At 37.6% G+C, this 19,546-nt stretch overlaps 1 protein-coding gene across 2 annotated transcripts in view; it reads left to right on the top strand.

Moving 5' to 3' along the window:
• SV2C (synaptic vesicle glycoprotein 2C) overlaps positions 1-19,546 on the top strand; it is a 116,211-nt gene that overhangs the window by 70,891 nt on the left and 25,774 nt on the right. For both annotated transcript variants that reach the window (XM_055699546.1, XM_055699547.1), the window contains exons 5-8: positions 12,123-12,256; positions 12,413-12,502; positions 16,859-16,969; positions 19,189-19,277. In XM_055699546.1, coding sequence (XP_055555521.1) covers positions 12,123-12,256; positions 12,413-12,502; positions 16,859-16,969; positions 19,189-19,277 — 424 coding nt within the window. The remainder of the gene's footprint in view (positions 1-12,122; positions 12,257-12,412; positions 12,503-16,858; positions 16,970-19,188; positions 19,278-19,546) is intronic.

The following is a 19,546-nucleotide window of genomic DNA, read 5'->3' as shown; positions in this document are numbered from 1 at the left end:
TCGTGAATTTTTCTTCATTTGAAATAATCTTACGAAATTAGATTATACTGAATGCGTATACTTTAAAAAAGTCTTCATCTTTAGGAACAACAAGATTGACAGAACACAGCAGAATTTAGAACAATTGCTTATGCAAATCCAGCTAGGAAAGAAAACAAATCACTTTGTTCATCAGTTTGCTATTTTCTGTGCCCTAATGCAGGGTTTGATATGGTCATTTAAATGTTTATATTCAAAAGCATTGGATCCTTAAGTAGCTGTTAGCACATCTACTTAATGAGCACTAAAGATACTCATTAGTGAGCTTCAAATATAACCTTCTTTTGGGCTAGTTAGGTTGACTGTGAAAGAGCAAATCTGTTTATTGAGAGGTTCAGTAAAAAACTAGCAAATTGCTTTGTGAGCAGAGAAGTTATGAGGCCCAGATTCCTAGGTGTTTCTGTCCATGTCCCTGTGATCCTGGCTAACTCTTTCCTCTCTGTATCTCTTACAAGGCACTGCAGCAGTTTCTCCTTGCTTTTTCCACATCCCTTTCTGCTATAGTTTCTACAGTTGCCCTTTCTTGTCCCCAGCACTATGCATTAAGAAACAGTCGGCTTCGCACACCCTCACCCTGCTCTCTGCTGCATTATGGCCTGCTCCAGCCCAGCCGCTGGCATGATGGCATGCATCAGGCTGGTGACAGAGCTGATGGGTGGCTTGGCCTCAGCCCCCAGGCTGCCTGCAGCACCCCAGAGGGACCACTGACTTCTCCTGCCTTTTCCTCCATCCTCCAATGGGGTCTCTCCCCTGTGCCAGAGTGGTGCATTTCACAATACTTTGGGGAGTGTGATTATCTTTGAGACTATTTCTTTCTGTCAGATTTGATTGAAGTAGGTCAGTGGCTTTAAATGACACTGGTGGAGGAACTGACAGGTGAACACATCGTTGCCATAAACATCACTGCCTAATGCCATAAACAGGATTTTCCACAGAAACCATAGTAACAGTCATTCTTATGGCAATAAAACAGTGGCAGCTCCTCAGCCTTAGTCTTAATGAAAAGTCAGTTTCACACAATGAATTGGCCTCGAGTATAAATCAAGAAAAATTACATCCAAGTTAACGAATATGACTTAGAAGTCTGGCCAGTGGCCGTCAGAAATGTCTGCAGTGTCAGGCATAACCCTTGTTTTTCACTTCCAGAAACAAATTGGATTCTGATCTGATGAGATTTCTTCTTTGTTCAAATTTTTAATGTTAAAAAGACAAAAAAGCTTTTGATTTTGTGATTGTCTGTAACAGGTGAAAAATTCAGGTGATTTGTACAGGCAGGCGAAAGAAGAGGTCACTGTTCTTACTGTATGATTATTGAGATATATAAATATATTCGTTTTCTTTGGAACACAGTATGACAGCACAGATTTGATCATACTTCCGTATTGTCTGTCTTACGAAACTAACTACTCTGAAGGACTTAGTGATTGTCCTTTCAGTAACAGTTTCTTTCCACTTCAGTAATTCTGTCTATGGATTGGATGTACAACTGGAATATCATTTTTCAATTTGCAGTGCAGTCGCTTTTAAATCAGCATAATCAGTTGCAAAATGGCATTGGATTTCTTTTTCAGGAAGTTTGTTTATAGTTTCCCACAAAGGAAAATATTAAATGCTGCTTTTGAAAATCATGCCTACTCCAATGAAAGTAATTCCATCAGGGTATATTCAACTATCCATGAGTACCTGAATATCTGAATACAGCATCTGACTTACATTCTTTCTGCTAATATTTACAGGGGAGGGACAATCACAGAAGGAAGCTATCTACCTCCCCTACAGTGTCTGTGTTCTTAATGTTTCCAACACATCTGTATTTTTATGGTTTCCAAAGATGCCAGCAGAAAACAATATAAAATGAGCAAAGAGAAACAGCAAATTTTTGTAGTGAGGGCTCTGGGCTGAGGTTTCAGTCCCTGGTCTCCTCAGCTTTGATGCTGGAGAGGCGAGGAGATGCTGCTTTCTACCACTTGTTCCTCTCTTGCTGCTTGAGTCTGTACTATCTTGTTTCCTTGCTAGTACAGGGGTTATCTGGCTTAGGGCATTGAGAGTTTTGGCCACCCTCCTAGTTGTTTCCTGAATGTGACATTGCCATATGATAAAAAAGTGAGGAATCACAGCTCAAGAGGTCAAGGTAAGGCTTTTAGATTGTTTTATTTCCCCACAGGAATCTGATATAATCATCAGATTCCTTATGATACCTGGATATTCTAGACTCTCTAAGGAAGTCACAAAGCTTTATAAACGGAAAAATATAATATAATGCTGTGCTTTTTTCATCTATTGTTTGCTTCAATAATTACTTTTCAAACACTGAGACTGCCTCTCCATAGGCAGAATCCACCTCCCTACCACCACCTTTTGGATAGCCATGATTATAACTGAGGACTGTTAGTACTTATTTATGAGTACAAATAATATTTGTGTTGCAAGTGTTTAACTGAAGATTGAATTCAAGGTTTCTGACACATGGTTCACAGTATGCTAAGTTCCATGTATTCAGCTGACCAGGTTTGTTTAATTAACTGCTGTTAGAGTAAAAAGATAATTCTTAGAATGATAATTCTTAGAATGTATGTCTGGTCTAATTATTAGGTCACATAAACTACCTGTTTAGTCTATCTGTTTCTCTCTCTTAGTGATAGGATATTGCTTCTTTTTGTGTAAAAAAAAAAAAAAAAAAAGATTAATTAGCAAAAAAGGAAATGACACTTCAATCACAGTGCTGAAATGCTTATTTAAAAAAGATTTTTCTTGCAACGACTTTCAAACAAATACAAATTAATAAAGTTAACTTTTGAAAGAGATTCTCTAAATTGCATGGATGTTCTGTTGTTACACTGCAGCAGCACGTGAAAGGCAAAAAGCATACACTGGTAAAAGGCATGTTCTCTCTGTGGTCATCAGAAAATGTTCCAGCATTTCAGTGATTGTTTTGTTGGTAAGTTAGGCTAGATAAGAAGGCCCCATTTTCTCTTCATAAACTGCAGTGTTTTATTGTGCCTTTTGCTGATTGGTTTTTTGATTAATTGCTTCTTTTTCCTTCTTCACTGTGAGCCCGTAACTTAAATATCCTTAGTCCAGATGCACATAAATTACTGGACGTCCTGGACCAGGACAGGAACCCTTACATTTTCAATTAACTTCCACATTTAACAGCTGCTGTTGGTAGTGTCTACAGCAGCTGTTCACACCAAATACAATGCAATTTGTGAGCTGAGAGCTATGGAGGCTGTGGAGGGCACCACACAAAAATACATAGGTATCAATTGTGTCTGTGTTTTACACTGATTTTGTTGCAGACAAGTGTTTTCTTTCAGACTTGGTTCATAATGACTACTGCACAGGGAATTTTGCAATTTTACACTGTCTACTTATAAAAGTGGATTTTGTCTGCTATTGATTATTTACACTTACTGTACTCTTCAGCACTGTCCAAACAGGTGTTTCTAACTTCATACACAGACCATTTTTCAGTTCTTAATTAGGTGTAGTAAAATAAATTCATGGGAACCACTAAGTACATGTAGGAGACCAGAGGTAGAAATCTTAACAAGAAATCAGAAGTAAGGTCATACAAACAAAATTTGAAGTACATTTTAGTGACACTTGATTGCAGTCTCAGTGTTGACACTGACCATGATATTTTTAAGCTCTGACAGTAGCATCTTTTAAGATGTGCATTCCCCCATTCTCTTGGCATCAGTTGCATCTGCTTGATCTGTCATCTCTTGAAAGTACGACATGGCCCAAGTCTGTAGGTTATGATGTCAGAGTTGTGGCCAGCATGTTTTACTTCCTTGTTTTGCAGATTGTGAAGTGCCTTCACTGAACAGCTGCACAGAGCCAGACCCAAGTGAGGACTTTGCAGAACTGCACAAGCGCATAAATCTCTGGGGCCACTGGCTCAGTCAGACAAACAGTCAGATCAATTATGTGCCACAGTCCTTGTAATGAATTTTTTTATTAACCCTTGGTGGCCTATTCTGTTTTGGTTGTGGTTTTTTTTTTATATGCGAATAATAAGAACATCATCTTTCCAGTCCTTCAGTCTCCGTTCTGCTTTGGACGATAATGTAAACATGTAATTATTTAATAGCTCTTGCTCATATTGGAAAATACATTTTCATTTTCATGCTCAGTCTTTATCTGGTTGTTAAGCTAAGAAAACTCTTAGACCATTCTTTTGATTCGATCTTCTTTTGCACTGATTTGTATTTTATAAAGGATGAGGTAGAGAGGAAGAAAGATATTTTGAGGATGCAGAAGTAGAATGTTTAAAAACACTGATTTAATATCTAAGCACATAATTACAGGTTTGTCCTGGAAAAATTTCAGAATCTACGCTTATTATCTGTATGTGTTTTCTGTAACAAGTGAGGACATACTCACTTCCCAAGGAGTGTCATATTTGCATTCAGAGTGAAGCCACATAGAAGTCATTTGGGCTTGATTCCTGGTAACAGGTGTCTGAAGTCTAGCTAAATGACTCGGTACAGAAACAAAACTCTTAATGGTGACCAAAGGCAAGACACTGCAATTCTGTGTTGAAGTGCTTTGAGATTTGGTAGGTTTCCAGTCCTACAGGATAGTTGCATTGTGTTTGTATTTAGAATTGCTAAGGTGCAAAATTGGATCCTGCATGGTGGTGGCCAGGTAGAGACATTTACATCAGCATGACACCTTAGCAAAGTTTATTTCCACTATTTCTCCCTCATTTGAGAATGGAAAATTCCGAGTGGCCAAAGTTAAACAAACAGAAGTAGAGAACTGCAGGGTTGTCTCCACTCCTTGGCAGTGACATTCCTTGTTCCTTTCCTGTTAAGTGGAATGCTTTGGTCTTAGCACTTATTTTCATGCAGTATCATATTGATGGGTGCAACAAATAGTTTAAATCAGGGGACCAATGCAGGAAAGGCTCACAGACCTCTGTGTGATGATCCCACATCAACTGAACACCTCTCCAGGGCCAAGCAGGTATTGGAGAACAGCTCTGATTCTCTTAGGAGTCAGGTGCAAGTACATCAAGAAACCTTGTAGACAGTTTTGTACAAATTTGATTTTTATCCTTTCCCTTTCACATTATGGGGTGATGGCTCTGCATTTCATGTCAGCATCTTCCTCTATGGATCTGAATAGTACAGTAAAGTCTTCTCCCAAACTGCGTGTATTTTGGCTTTCACTTTTCTCTTATTTTCATTACTTATCAGTGTTACTGAGGTCTTCCAGCACTGACTTAAAATTTAACCTGTGTATTACTGTTCCTGTTTTGTAGATAGGGATGAAGCATATAACCAGAAGAGCACAATAAAACACTACAGATTGCCAGTAACTCGCCATGTAATTGGATGATGGGAGAGTGGTGGCTTGGAGACTGACTAAAGTGAATAAACAAACTTGTATACTTTTGTATATGTGTGTGTGTGTATATACATATGTGCATATATATATGTGTGTGTATATATATGTATACAGTAAGACAAATAAGTAGGAGAGGGAACTTCAACTCCCATCAGCTGGTTTGCTGTCAGCAGACTCTTACAGCTGCCATTCAAACCAGAATGTTTCCTGCAAATGCACTTACCCAACATATTTTTCTTTTTTTCCTATTTCTTTTTCCTTCTTTTTTTCTTTTTTCTTTTTTCTTTTTTCTTTTGAACATGCTTTTTTTATATACAGGTAACCATTAAATTTCTTTTTGTTTCAGAGCTGTTTTACATCAGTAAAAAGGTAATTTGTCCGGCTCTGTGAAGTGTGCTAGAATCTTCTCATTATCGTACCTTTCTCTGTCATATATTAAGTGCAGAAGAGGCAAAACCAATTCTGAAAATCCCATAAGCTGCCTCTTGTGAAAGCTCTTTTCTGCCACTGTTATAACTATAGCGTCTTTGGAATAGTCCACTGGAGGGGAGAATATGGGGCAAATATGCAGAAAATTTGTGAGGCTCTATTTAGTTTGCAAGTCCTTTCTCTCTGGTTCTGTATAGCTTCACTTCTGTCCTGTAGGACTTCATAAAATGTGAACTGCTAATGAGTGATTTTGCCTTATTCATATCTCTCTTTTATTTAGTTGGCCCAGTATCCTTCCCAGTGAAGAAAATTTAAGTGGAGTTGACTTTCTGTTCAAGTCGAGATACAGACTTGATTAGGCTCAAAAACTGACAACAGCTTACTTCAAGTCCCTACATGTGTTCATGCTTATCTAGCCAGGGAGGGGAGCGAGATTCTGATTTTCTTATCACAAATAGAGCACTAATTAAACATTCTTTGCCACCTCTAGCATCTGCCAAGATTAGATAGATGACATGACCAGGCTGTTAGATACCTGCAGTTCTCTTATTAGGAGCTGCTGCTTTGATTCTCTGAAATGATTACAACTGTTCATCTCTTCTGCCATTTTAAAGATTAACTTATTGACTGTATTGGCTACTGTGAGTCACAGGATCTTGACACAGCCATACTTCAGGGCCAAATGAAAGTCAGATTTCAGATGGACCATTGCAATCCATGCATGCGATGACTTACAATCTTCCCTTGTCTTTTTTTCCCCAGCATTACTAGGTATTCTGATTTGAAATTATGTTTTATGCTTTCTCTGTCAGGCCTGTCTCAGATACATTAGCATTTCCATAGCAAGAAGGCAAACCTAACAGGTCTATATCCTGTGCAGAGTATATGTAAGGTTAAGTGAAAGGCCAACAGATCATAACTAAACCTCCAGTTTTGGGCATGTATCATGCCAAATCATTGTCTAAAATATGGGTATATGCAAACTTCCTCCTTAATGAAAAGCAAAACTGGACAGTACTACAACAGGTATTAGAAACATTTTAAAAGTGTATTATTGATGTCACTGTCCAAAGGTACTACTGATAGAAACCTCACCTGGACTATAGTGCCATGCACTGGATAGAGGAGTTGTGTCTGGTAGTATTAGAAAGCAAATTATTTTCTATACTAGGTCAGCCCTGCTTGCACCTGTCCTGGGACTTGTCTGAATGGCAGATAATGTTACTGGAGTGATCGGAGACCTGATAATATCAAGTATTCAGATGAAGATCAATGCCAGCACAGGGAAGTGATGACTGTCAGTGGTTGACAACCCCCTCCTCTGCGGGAGAGGAGATGTGTCTTTAGAAAATTCCTTGTTCCTTTTTTTTCGCAGTTTTAAGTGTCAGCAGACTAAGTCTGAGTTGACTGTATTTGTAAAATATATCTGTTTAACACTATTACTTTCTTCTTTTATTGAACTGTTGATCCTCATGGCTGCCAGGGACTAACAGCATCAGCTAGAGAGCCAGGCAGATGCAGATGAGAGATAGAAAGTCTTCTGCGGCATCTTTGTTAAGGTACTGCTGTCATGGCCTGACACACTTCAGCTGTTTTATTTCTATAGTCCTGCAGAAATTACCATCAGCTGACCTGCTGAGCCAGTGGGCTTGTAAAGTATCTAACTATCTGTATAGACTAAAAATATCACTGTCTTTACCATGTGATACTAATAATCTAATCACAGGAAAGACAAGCTTTTTACTTTGTATTACTGGAATTTCACATTAATACAATTACAGAATAATTCTGAAAACATTATTTCTGCATTTGTTAGAAACCATGTATTTCACTCAGTCTTGTAAAAATGTCTAACTGAGCTTTCTCAGCTATGTAACTTATTTGATTATTATTTTTTTCAGTTTCAATGATGTTTTACCGTTATTCTAATTGGTATCACTAAAACATATGGCCTCAAATCCTAGACGTCATTCACAGTTAAACTTAGTAATGCCATGACAGACTAAATATAAGTACAACAATAATGCATTTCAGTCCTGCCAGCTGCAAAGTATTTCCAGTCCTCCTCATAATTTTGATTTAGCTTACATTTGGGAAATACTCAACAAAACAGCACGTAATAGCAAAGGTCTTTCTGCAGAAATGGTTTGCTTATTTTTATTTACGTGCAGTAACAGTGCCACCACGTGGCAAGTGAGACAAATCGCACATCATTAGTTACTGGACTCTTTCAAATCTGAAACATTAAAAATTGAGGCTAGAAAGCTGGGTTCTTACCAAAGATTTTGTGGTAAAACAGAAATAAGAAAAGTTATAAAATCGTAGAAATGATTCTGCAGAGGAATCTATTGAGTCTATGAATTCACGTAAATTCCTTGACTATATTTCTTCTTCACCCTTAATTTGGGGATAATCTTGCATCTACTCCCTTCTTTGATCTACCAAAAGACAGAAGTTTATGCAGACTTGGGTTCTGACTATTTCTGACACTGTCATGAATCTAGTTCTTCTGATTCCTACTGAATGACTAACAAAAAATGTTATCATTAATGGTCATACCAAGAAGGCCATAAAATCCCTGTATTAGTTTAGGATTTCTTTGCCCACATTCATCCCATTATCCCATTAGAAAGGGGTTTCACAGTTTCATTCCGCTGGTATTTAGAAACTTTTCCCTATGTGTGTATATTTATATATATATATATATAAAAATAACAGCCATTATTTATACAAGCATCCATACTTTTTGTTGCCTACATGCACTTTAGTGTAGCCCTTATGGATTTATATAGAGAGATCATGGTCCCTGTCAGCCCTCACTTTAGACATTTAAGCAAATCATCACCATTAGTCCACTCTATAGAAAACTACCCACTGTAAAAGATGATCCTTGTCCTTGAAGTTACCTGCTATTTATCAGACAATATACATTTACAAAATTCAGCATAATATGGACAGCTTTACCTTTATGTTTATTCAGAACATCTGTGACAGAAATGCCTTTTTTTCTCTCTTTTGGAGTGAGAATTTGTTTATAATACCCTTGTAATTTATTAATATTATGGAGCAACTGAATATCACTGGTTTGGGAGGGAAGCGTTTGTTGACACTGAATTCAACATATAAATTGGTAATTAGATATAGATTAGCATCTCACACCTTTTGGTTTTGCTCTGCTGCATGCTGCTCTGTTTCTGTCATCAGTAATTGCCATGTCTGATTCTCTTGGCCTTTTCCCGCAGTCAGTGCAGTGGGAGGGTGGTAGGCAGCACAAAGGTTGCTGCAGCACCTTCAGATTCAGTCATTGCAGGTTTTATGTTGCTTTACAAGGGTGAAGTTTAGCTCTAGGTTGCTGTGCAGTGCTCTGAATGGAACCACGCAGAGCTGCTCCATCTTTGCTATTGTGTCATAAATCAGAGAGGGAGAAGCAAATTCTGTTACAGCCAACAACGTTTCTATTTGGTTTCAAGACTTACGTACAATAGGCATGAAAGCCATTTTGTGAGCTAAATTCAGAGCTACTCTAATGGCTCCATTTTCCATATTAGTTTATGACCTAGGAAAATGGGATGTGATAAATGTAAGAATAAAACTAAACTTGCTCTGCATTTAAAATACGTGTGTATTTTGCTGATCTGGTGCTGGAATAGACAGGATAGCAGCCTCAAGAAAACTGTGATGCAGCTGGCTCTTTTTCTACCATGACATTCACTATTATCATTAATTCAGCAGATATGTTAAATCACAATATAAATTGCAGCAGCTAATGCAGTACATAGAGAAAAAGACGGAATAAGAGCAATAGAAACTATTATGAACATTTCACTTGACATGCTCCTCAGATATTTTGAAGAGTAAAAAATATGTTTTGTATGTTGTCAGGATGACATCAGGATGAACCATGCACTCATTTCTTTTAATTAAGTGTGGTTCACTTCCATTAATAAATGACACTTTAAAATAAATTATCACCAGCGTTTTCCAGGACCAGCTACAAAGCACAAGATGTTGCTGTTGTTTTATAACAGGTATAAAGCCAAGTTGATTTCATTTACCACTTAAATGCCTTTTGTGCAGCTCAATCTCATAAAACATAAACCAGAGCAATAAGAGGCAGATTGTCTAAATACACCAGTGGCTCTGTGTATTTCTGTGGCAGTTTTTAATGGCAACAAGAGCCAGTATCTTCACCGTGCTGTTCCAAAACATGAAAAACCCTCTCCCATGCCACCTTCCCCATGGCACTAGCTGTTACATGTCTGCACAGCAAGTCAGACCAGCTCACTGCTCTGACCAAAAATTAACTTAATCAAAAGGAAATAATTTTGCAAGCTCTGAATCGGGTGATTTTGCACTATAGTTTAAAATATGTAATGAAGAATATGGTTCTAATTATTGCAATAGAATGTGTGCACAGTACACAAAACACAGATATGTTTTCTGATTGCCTCATTAACTCACTGTAAACTTTTCCTTCTTTATTTCCTTCCCTTCCCAATTTAGTTGTAAAGTATGCTCTTATTATTTAAGATCTGAAATCCTGTAGGATCCGACATTTTCCAAAAATTTATATTATTTACACTTTTACATCCTTTTTGTTTGCATTTTTTTATCTTTAATTTTCGTTCCCGGTTCTATTTTATAATAAAGTTTAACATCAAATTTTAGACAGCTTCTTTTTGTTGGAAGGAACTTTGGAGAAGAAAGGCGTGTTTACCTGGAGCCTCACATAAAAAAAGTAACATGGCATTCCAAGGTCATCACCATTACTGTCACTGATTTTACCTCTGTCTACCTGGCGTAAAGATGACAGGGCTAAATGCGGCTGTAGAGCAAGCTGTTATCGTTTCAGAAACACAGAAATTTTGCAGGAGGCCAGAAAGAAGAGGTTCCTAAGTCTGCAAATTAAAATGTTTCACTGAGCTGTTGATAAAAGGCAAAAATAAATCACAGGTTGACTGGATTTTTCATATGGTAACATGTAAATACTTTAATATGAGAACAGATATTTTTTCCAAGAATGTTATTTATGGTCTACAGCATAAGATCTTTAAATTCCAAAATACACTGTACATTGTACCAGCTGTTTACTGACATGCAGACAGATTTAATTTACCATGTCTTCTGTCTAGAAAAATCAGTTAGCAAAGAAATATGTCAGATTAATCTGGCATCAGCTCTTTCATCAGCTAGGATTCCATTTCCTTCCAGCAGTGTCTTCTGTTCTTTGTAGTTGTTCTTATCTTCCACTCATCTTCTAATAAGTTAGCCTTGAAAACTTTACTTTGCATAGTTACCTAAATAATACTTTTATCTTTCTTAAGAGACATTCTTAGGTTTCTTATAATTCTAGCATTTCAAATATCCAGTCATAATATACCAAACAATCAGCTACTTTATTAAACAGCTGGACTGCCAGCCCTGCAGTTTGACATAAAGGTTTTCCAGTATTTCCTTTTGTGTTCTTCTCAGTGTATTTTGACAATGGCTTCTACAGCATGTGATTAGTCAACACTCAGATGTATCTCAAGATCAATTTTTCAGATGAGGAGAGTTGTTTTCCTGTTGTTCTTTTTTTCCTTTATATGAATTCTTTATAGAATCATAAATTTTCTGTCTAGTTCAGTGTTAATGTTGCTTATATTATATAGAAGCTTAAATACTGAGTATTTTTTCCTGTACCTCTAGTTATGGGACAGGGGAGACAAGTGTCAGTTTACTTTTAACAGAATTTAAGGAGTGGTGTAGTGCTGTGGAATAAGACAGAAACAGAAGTTAGGCGCTGTCATGCTGTTGCACTGTATTACATTAGGAGACTTATTAAGAGTATTGAAATTCACTCTTTGCAGAAAAAGTTAATAATAATAATAAGGAAGGCTGTAAAATTCCATAAAACGTATTGTCTGAGTGTAGGTTTTTTATTCTCTCTTCTTTCAGTATTCATAGAAAACTAGTTCTTTGTGTATGTATTGTATGGTGATGGTGTCCCTGTTTGATTCACATAACTACCTTCATGCAGATTTTACTAAGACACTTGAAAGAGGCTTCTTCATCCCTGTGTAGGGAAGTCTTCCACCTTGCATAATATGGCCATTTTCCAGCACGACTAGTCACATGCAAGAGGTTGAAACTTGTAGTGTAAGTCTATTTTTGGAGTCATTGATATATGTGGAAATAGAAGAGATCAATCAGGTTTCATTTAAATAGAGATAACATTTTGCATATCCAAGAAGCTGCAGCTTCCTACATGCAGTACTCCTTATTTCTCTACCTTTTGTGAATTTCTGCTTTCATAGGATGGAGTTTCAGCATGGGCTCTGCCTACCAGTTCCACAGCTGGCGAGTATTTGTGATCGTCTGCGCACTGCCCTGTGTCTCTTCCGTGGTAGCCCTCACCTTTATGCCAGAAAGCCCACGGTTCTTGCTGGAGGTATAACTTTCAAAATGGTTTTCAGATTCCAGTCAAAATTATTTCTGTGTTTACATCATGACCTCTATATAATGGGCATTAAGATTGTTCAGTAACTACAGTTAATATTTTAAACTGTATGTATGTTTTGTTTAAATGTTTTGATCAAATGTTTAGATTGGAAAACATGATGAAGCTTGGATGATACTCAAGCAAATACATGACACAAACATGCGAGCCCGTGGTCAGCCTGAGAAAGTCTTCACAGTGAGTATTATTTCTAATACTTCTGATAGCTTCTACAGCTAATCACTTAGCACATCAGCGAGCTTGCTGACTGGCAGGTCTGGAGGGCTTAAGCAAACAATATTAACACTCTGCATGACAAAGCCAATCATTTGCACTCTAAATACCTAAATATAAGAACCAAATTCCTACTGAAATCATTATATATACAGCAACTGTTAAGATATCAGCCTTTGGCCAGCATATTCTTGAGCGTATGTATCCACAGTGTGATAATTGTCTCTGGTATACCAAGATTTTTAATAGACTCCATCTGTGTTTTATTTGTTAAGTTTACTTCACCCTTAATAATAACAGTAGGCACAAAGAAGTCCAAATTTGTTGGCTGTTCTCTCTTTAAAGCTTTGGAAATTATTATCTTTTGTTTTATCAGCTAAAGGAATAATTTAAAAGAATTAATTTTTACTTCTGTGAAGTAGTAATTTCAGAAATTTAAATTTCTCAAATATCTTGGAAGCTGAACTGCATCTGGTTGACTTGAGGTCTAACAATAAGGCCATATTCAAAATATTGATGGGTTGTTTCTATATGGAGGACAAATTGGCAATTCAGATGTGGAACTTTTTTATGGCATCTTCCTTATTTATGAAGAATGTACACAACAATTTTGTCTGTCTGGATACAGTAGGAGGCATTTTCTTGCTTTGAAGTCCAGTCTGCCTTTCCAGCTTGTGCTGTGCCGTGGGAGTGCAGGCATTCTGCTTCCTCTCAGAGCCATGTGTGGGATGCTTTTCCTCTTCCAGAGCCTTTCTTCTTACTTCAATGCACATATAACTCAATTAAGAAATCCTCTTAGAGATTCTGCCTTTGGAGGCAGTATCAAGGAATGACCATCTGACCACATAACTTTATTCCATTGAGACTTGCAGTTTATTGCCTTCAATGTAGTTTCCATTACCTCCATCTAATTTTTTCCACAAAGAAGCTCAAGATCTCCTATATTTAGCCTGGAAGTAGTCTAGCTGGTTAGCACATCTATCATGTTAAATCCACGTTTATTGATACATTGGTGACCTACTCATTATCCCATCTAACCCATTATTTTATTTTCTGATTTCATTTATGAGTAAAGGGATTTGCCTAACACCATACAGCTAAGGTGTAATTTCACAATTGGCTCTTGCTGATCTGAGCGGCTTTCAGACAGAGTACGCCTGCCCCTAGTCATTCTTTGTTTTTATTCTGCCAGTGTTGATATTCAGTGACTGATTGCACAGTCAGCCGTAGCACCTGTCCCCCTACAGTGTTGGTTTAGGCATGAGGAAGAAGACAGAAAGGTACTGGGACAAAAGATGGGAGGAAGGATCAGCCACAGTTTCACATCAGTTCGATGTAATAGTAATCACAACCTAAAGCAGCCATGGAGAAGAAAACAAATAACACGCTTTTTGTTTCTGGTTCTTGTGATCTAACAAGTCTTTCTCTCTACAGTTGTTAAAATGTGACACTGAACCGCATTGAACTCAGCACTTCATTTGTAGCTATTTTTATTAATTGGTCAGCTATGAATAAGGAAAAACCATCAGTTTCTTGGGATTTTTACCTGTTTCTGCCATGAACATTAGGAAAATCAACTTCAGATACTGAGGAGTTAAAGGATTAGAAATACTGTACTGTATGTCAAGGTTACACATGTATAGAAGTCGCTATTTTTAGCTTGCATTAGTGTGATTAGAAAATGCATCGTTGTGTCCTCACTGCACAGTATCAGCACTTCCTCTTATAAAACCCAGAAAGCAAAGAACTTACGCATCATTTGATTGGGCCATCCTTTTAGTGTCTCTTTTTTTATTATTTTTTTAATGTAAGTTAGTTCTGGATATTGTGACATTTTGTCTCAGTTATTTATTCACAGAGCTCTCCTAAACCTCATTGCTTCATCCAGTATCATTCTATGACTTACACATTAGTATTTTCCTCCACTTCATGACACTAGTTGCATCATACACTTTGATAGTATGTTTTCTAACTACAGCTGATATAACTTTTTCTCCATTACTGCTATAGTTTTAGTATGCTTTGCTTTTAGATGTTTTCCTAATTACATTGATTTCATCTTTCCCTAGGAACTTTTTTCACAAGTCATGTTTATCCTTCTAACTCATATTATTGAGGATTTTATCTTCAAACCTTTAAAACAGAGAATGTATCAACTGATGAACAGTCAGGAACTTCAAAATGAATGTATTCTAGTTACTGGCTGCGGAGATGGTGGCTCTTAATACTTTTGAAAATACCTCCTGAGAGCAGTGACGCTAACAGAGATGGTAGTAGGTTGATGGTATCTTCTATTATGGGACTACCCAAGTCAAACATTTATGTACATCCTTAATTACATCCCTTGGTCCTTAGAAGATACATTCATTAGATCCGTTGGTTTAAGTGTTTAAGTAAAAAAAATTCTTTGTATCCTTAAAACCAAAATTCTCTCCATTCATTCATTGCCATGTAATAATTAAATCTCTTTTTTTCTGCAAACATTTCCCTTTGCAAGCATGTCTTGATTTTGTAAAATTTAAAACATTCTAGCCATTGCTTTTAAACAGAAGTTCTCTTTTCATTAAAATGGGTATTCTTTATTGTTTTTCCTTTCATTCTTCATATACTGACAGCTGAATATGCATGGTCCAGATGGACCATTGTCCTGATTCAATAGGACTTTTCTTATGTTAAAGAACCATCAAGGCGAGGAGTTTTTTGTCTCCAGTCACATCCAGTCCTAGGAGAGAATTACACACACACACAGAGACATATATATATATATATATATGTGTGTGTGTATGTATATGTTTCCCCCAAGCTCCACAGCTCCAAGCAAGTCAAGTGGCCAGGATGGTGAAAAGGCTGCCCCTGAGCCTACAGAAGTGGTACTGGTTTATACAGCATGAATCAAAAGGCCTGCCCTTTCTACCCAGAGGTGTGGCATGTGAAGATGTCTGTATGTATGAGGTCTTACATAGTCTTGAAGGAATTAACTTGGTCTTTTGTATAACATGTTTCATAAAAGCAGTTTAAGAAAAGCTTAAAATCAGTGGAATGGTGCAGACAGGATTTTTGCTGTTGGAAGAAGTATAATGAGAAGGGTACAGGCTTTTGATATAGTCATGATTTGGCAAGAAAGTAGGCTGCTCTGTTTCAGAAATGAGGGTTGTTATTGCTATAACTGCTTAGTGGGCTTTTGCTTGTTCTTGTCCATGGGATGAGGCTGCTGGTGCATCTTAAACAGTGTACATCTGTAAAAGCAGCGGGCTGAAAACTAAACTGCACCATCAACACTGCTATTCCCTGATGTCCTGTAATCCACTACAGTACATTTGTGAGTGGTAGTGTCCTCATGCTGTTAAGAAGAAACACAAGCTATTGCTACCTTCAGAAACTGCAACCAAACGCTGAACACTCAGTCTTTTGCTCTCTCCCTCCTTTTATGTCAGCCCTTTACCCCATTTCTTTCCATTCTCTATTTGTCTTCTTTTTAAATAAACTGTGGATGAATACACTGCCTTTTCTGATAGTGCTATGGACCTGGGACCAGAGTGAACGGCAAAACCAAAACCATACCGTGGTATAAGTTTGTAACATCCTGTGTCTGGAAATATATTCATGTAATACATTCTTGGTCTGCTACATAGGAGAGGGCAAGTGAAAATTAGCATTGTAGGCAACGTTACATTCTCTGTCACTGGTAATTCTGCATTTTTCCCTGATGTCTGTTTATATCATTTCACTTTAGATGAAGTAGATGATGGCTAATAACAGCAATAACATGTGTGGTTCCAGACCATTTCACCTAACTTTTTCTCTCTTCACTAAAAAGGATAGTTAAAGTCAACATCCAAAAGACAAAGAGAGTTCCCTGCGTAACACTACAGGAAATATGAACAAAAGAAAAATCTTATTCAACTATTAATTCTTGACATTTCAAATATTTCTGTTATCATTACCATAGCTTTAATTGATAGACTTTCAACAGTGTTGTCATAGCAAGTCAGAAGCAGCTTGATAGCAAACTCTGGACATGGTTAACTGAGGGTTTAAATACTGTAGCAACTCCTGACATTAGCAGCTTGCTTCAGTCAGAGAAAATGGATTTCCTGCATGCTTTGAAAGTAGAGCTTTTCCAGTAAAATTGCATCCATAACAAACTTCGGCATTATAGTGAGCTGCTATTCGTTTACATTTCTAAAGTAATTCTAGGGTAGACATGTTTAATATCTGCTCATTTTTAGTTTATGGGATTTATTAAAACCTTTCACTACTTCTCAACAGCAGTTAATGATTCAAGAAAATGCAAATATTTGCTGTTCTTTTTATTTCTAGGTTAACAGAATCAAAACTCCAAAGCAGATAGATGAGCTCATAGAAATAGAGAGCGATACAGGAACCTGGTACAGGAGGTGTTTTGTTAGAATTCGTACAGAGCTATATGGTGTAAGTAGCAATATCTCTGTTCTGTAATTACCTTCTTTTTAATTAGCCTTCAGAAATGGGATGGATTGATTGAGCTCATGCCAGTGATAGCAGCAATGCTAAATTTTCCATGCAACTGGGAGATTCAGGAACCAGCATAAGGTTCTGGGTTTCTGACCCAGAAGAGGTGCAGGGTGAATCACAGAGCTTGGTCCCAAATTCTGAGGAGGAAGAGGCTGCACTGGTCTTTGCAGAAGTGTTGGCTAATAGTTACATAGCCATATTCCCAAGCACCACAATATAATATGTACTGGGAATGCATATCAATATATACCTACAGAAAGAGGTGACACATGATGAAATGAAAAATTACCTGCAGGAACTTGAGGTGGCTTCATTACTTACAAATGGTGAAGTTGTGAATAAACGGTGTAAATTGTAAAACCTTTATAAGGCATTGTATCTGCATGTATTTTTAAGCATATCAAATCTGTTCCTAGAAAACTATGTTAGAGCTATTTCAGAGTTTAATATAAGCTTATGGGGACTGTGCCCTGTATCCTTTTTTACTTTTTTTGCAAAACAAAAATTACGCAGTATCTTTGAACCTTGTAATGAAAGCTGAGAAAAGTGTTATTAATTAAAACAACAACAAAAGAAAAGGTAAAAAATAGCTTTTCACAGTTGTTAGAGATCTGGCACCTTAAAGCTCTCTACAGCTGTGATGAAGTGTTGTAAACCAAGGTTTGTCACAAAACTGCTTTGCTTGGAAAAATGGCATTTTCCCTATGGGAAAAAAACCCACCCAAATCCAGGAAGTGTCTACTTTTATAGTTAGTTGTCCATAAATGGAGTAGTTGATGACTGAAATGATATTATTTGGCCTTGTTACTAAATCAGCTTTAAAGATGTTGCTCCTTGGTTGTCTCATACCCCTGTTATCTCACTGGACTGGCCTTAGGGTCAAAGCACCTTCCTTGTTGCATGATGTGTGCTGAAACCCCTAGGACAGACTGCCTCTGCTCTTCAAAAGGAGGACATCATCTTGAGATGAGAGAGAGAGAGAGAGAGAGAGAGAGAACGCCATTCTCAGTCAGCTCTGCTGTAGCATCTCTGACCTGGGGGTAGTTTCAGCTTTTCCTCGTATAGTTATAGTATGATTTTATAGCTGTGATACATTATGATAGCTCAAACTCTGAGTGTGTCCCTGTTGACTTGTGGAATATAGTTTGCCTAAATTTAAAGCAGTGTAATACTGAGAAGTGAGAAGAAAACATTTCTGACAAGATCTCTGGTTTGAAACAGTGAAATGAAGCTGCTTAGAGATTAGGAAAGGCTGAGGTGGTCAGGAATGAATTAACAGACGTTCCACACTGGTGTAGGAAAAATTTGGTATTAGCCAGCAATGTGTGCTTGCAGCCCAGAAAGCCACTCATATCCTGGGGTGCTTCAGAAGAAGTATGGCCAGCTGGTCGAGCGAGGTGATTCTCCCCCTCTGCTCTGGTGAGACCCCACCTGGAGTCCTGCGTCCAGCTTTGGAACCCCCAAAACATGACAAACATGGACCTGTTTGTGTCCAAAGGAAGGCCACAAAGATGATCAGAGGGGTGGAACACCTCTTCTGTGAAGACAGGCTCAAAGAGTTGGGGTTGTTCAGCCTGGTGAAGAGAAGGCTCTGGGAAGACCTTATTACAGCCTTCGATACTTAAAGGGGGCTTGTAAGAAAGATGGAGAGAGACTTTTTACCAAGGCCTGTAGTGACAGGAGAAGGAGCTACAGTTTTAAACTGAAAGAGGATAGATTTAGATTGGACATTTGGAAGAAATGCTTAACTATAAAGGTGGTGAGACACTGAATAGGCTTCCCAGAGAAGTTCTGGATGACCCATCCCTGGACGTGTTCAAGGTCAGATTAGATGGGGCTTTGAGCAACCAGATCTAGTGGAAGATGTCCCTGCCCATCACAGGGGGATGGGACTAGATGGTCTTGAAAGGTCACTTCCAATCCAAACCATTCTGTTTCTATGAAAAGAAGATGGAAAGTCATGGAACATGCACAGCCTGCCTGTAGCTGGAGATTAACATACTTGTATGAGAAGTACAGTTATGACCAGTATCAAAAAGCTGATCTGCTCTCTCTGATGCCCTGAAGAAGCAAGGAAATCAGAATTAAAAAGCTATCATTTAACAATATTGTTCAAAATACTATTTAAAATAAATGTATTTCCTAATGATTTACAGATTTGGTTGACATTTATGAGATGCTTCAACTACCCGGTGAAGGATAATACAATCAAACTTACAGCTGTATGGTTCACCTTGTCTTTTGGGTAAGAGTGGTTGAGATCTTAAACCATTTTTGATAGACTCAGCAGAGAGAACAATCATCTGCATGCAAATTTTGGTCACTGTGATTACCCTTTTTATTCCAAAAGGTTTTATACAGCGTCTTTCCACAAAATGTTGTATTTATCGGTTAGTCTGTTCTTGGTTGCAAGCCTGATTAATCAATAATATCTGCTTCAGAAACGCGCCATCTGCTGGTGTCAGCATCTTTCAATATTTTTATTTTATGGTGGATTTTATTACAATGGAGCAA

The sequence above is a fragment of the Falco cherrug genome, chromosome Z (genome assembly GCF_023634085.1).
Source record: "Falco cherrug isolate bFalChe1 chromosome Z, bFalChe1.pri, whole genome shotgun sequence".
NCBI classification, from domain to species: domain Eukaryota; kingdom Metazoa; phylum Chordata; class Aves; order Falconiformes; family Falconidae; genus Falco; species Falco cherrug.
This window is presented reverse-complemented; position numbering and strand designations above follow the sequence as displayed.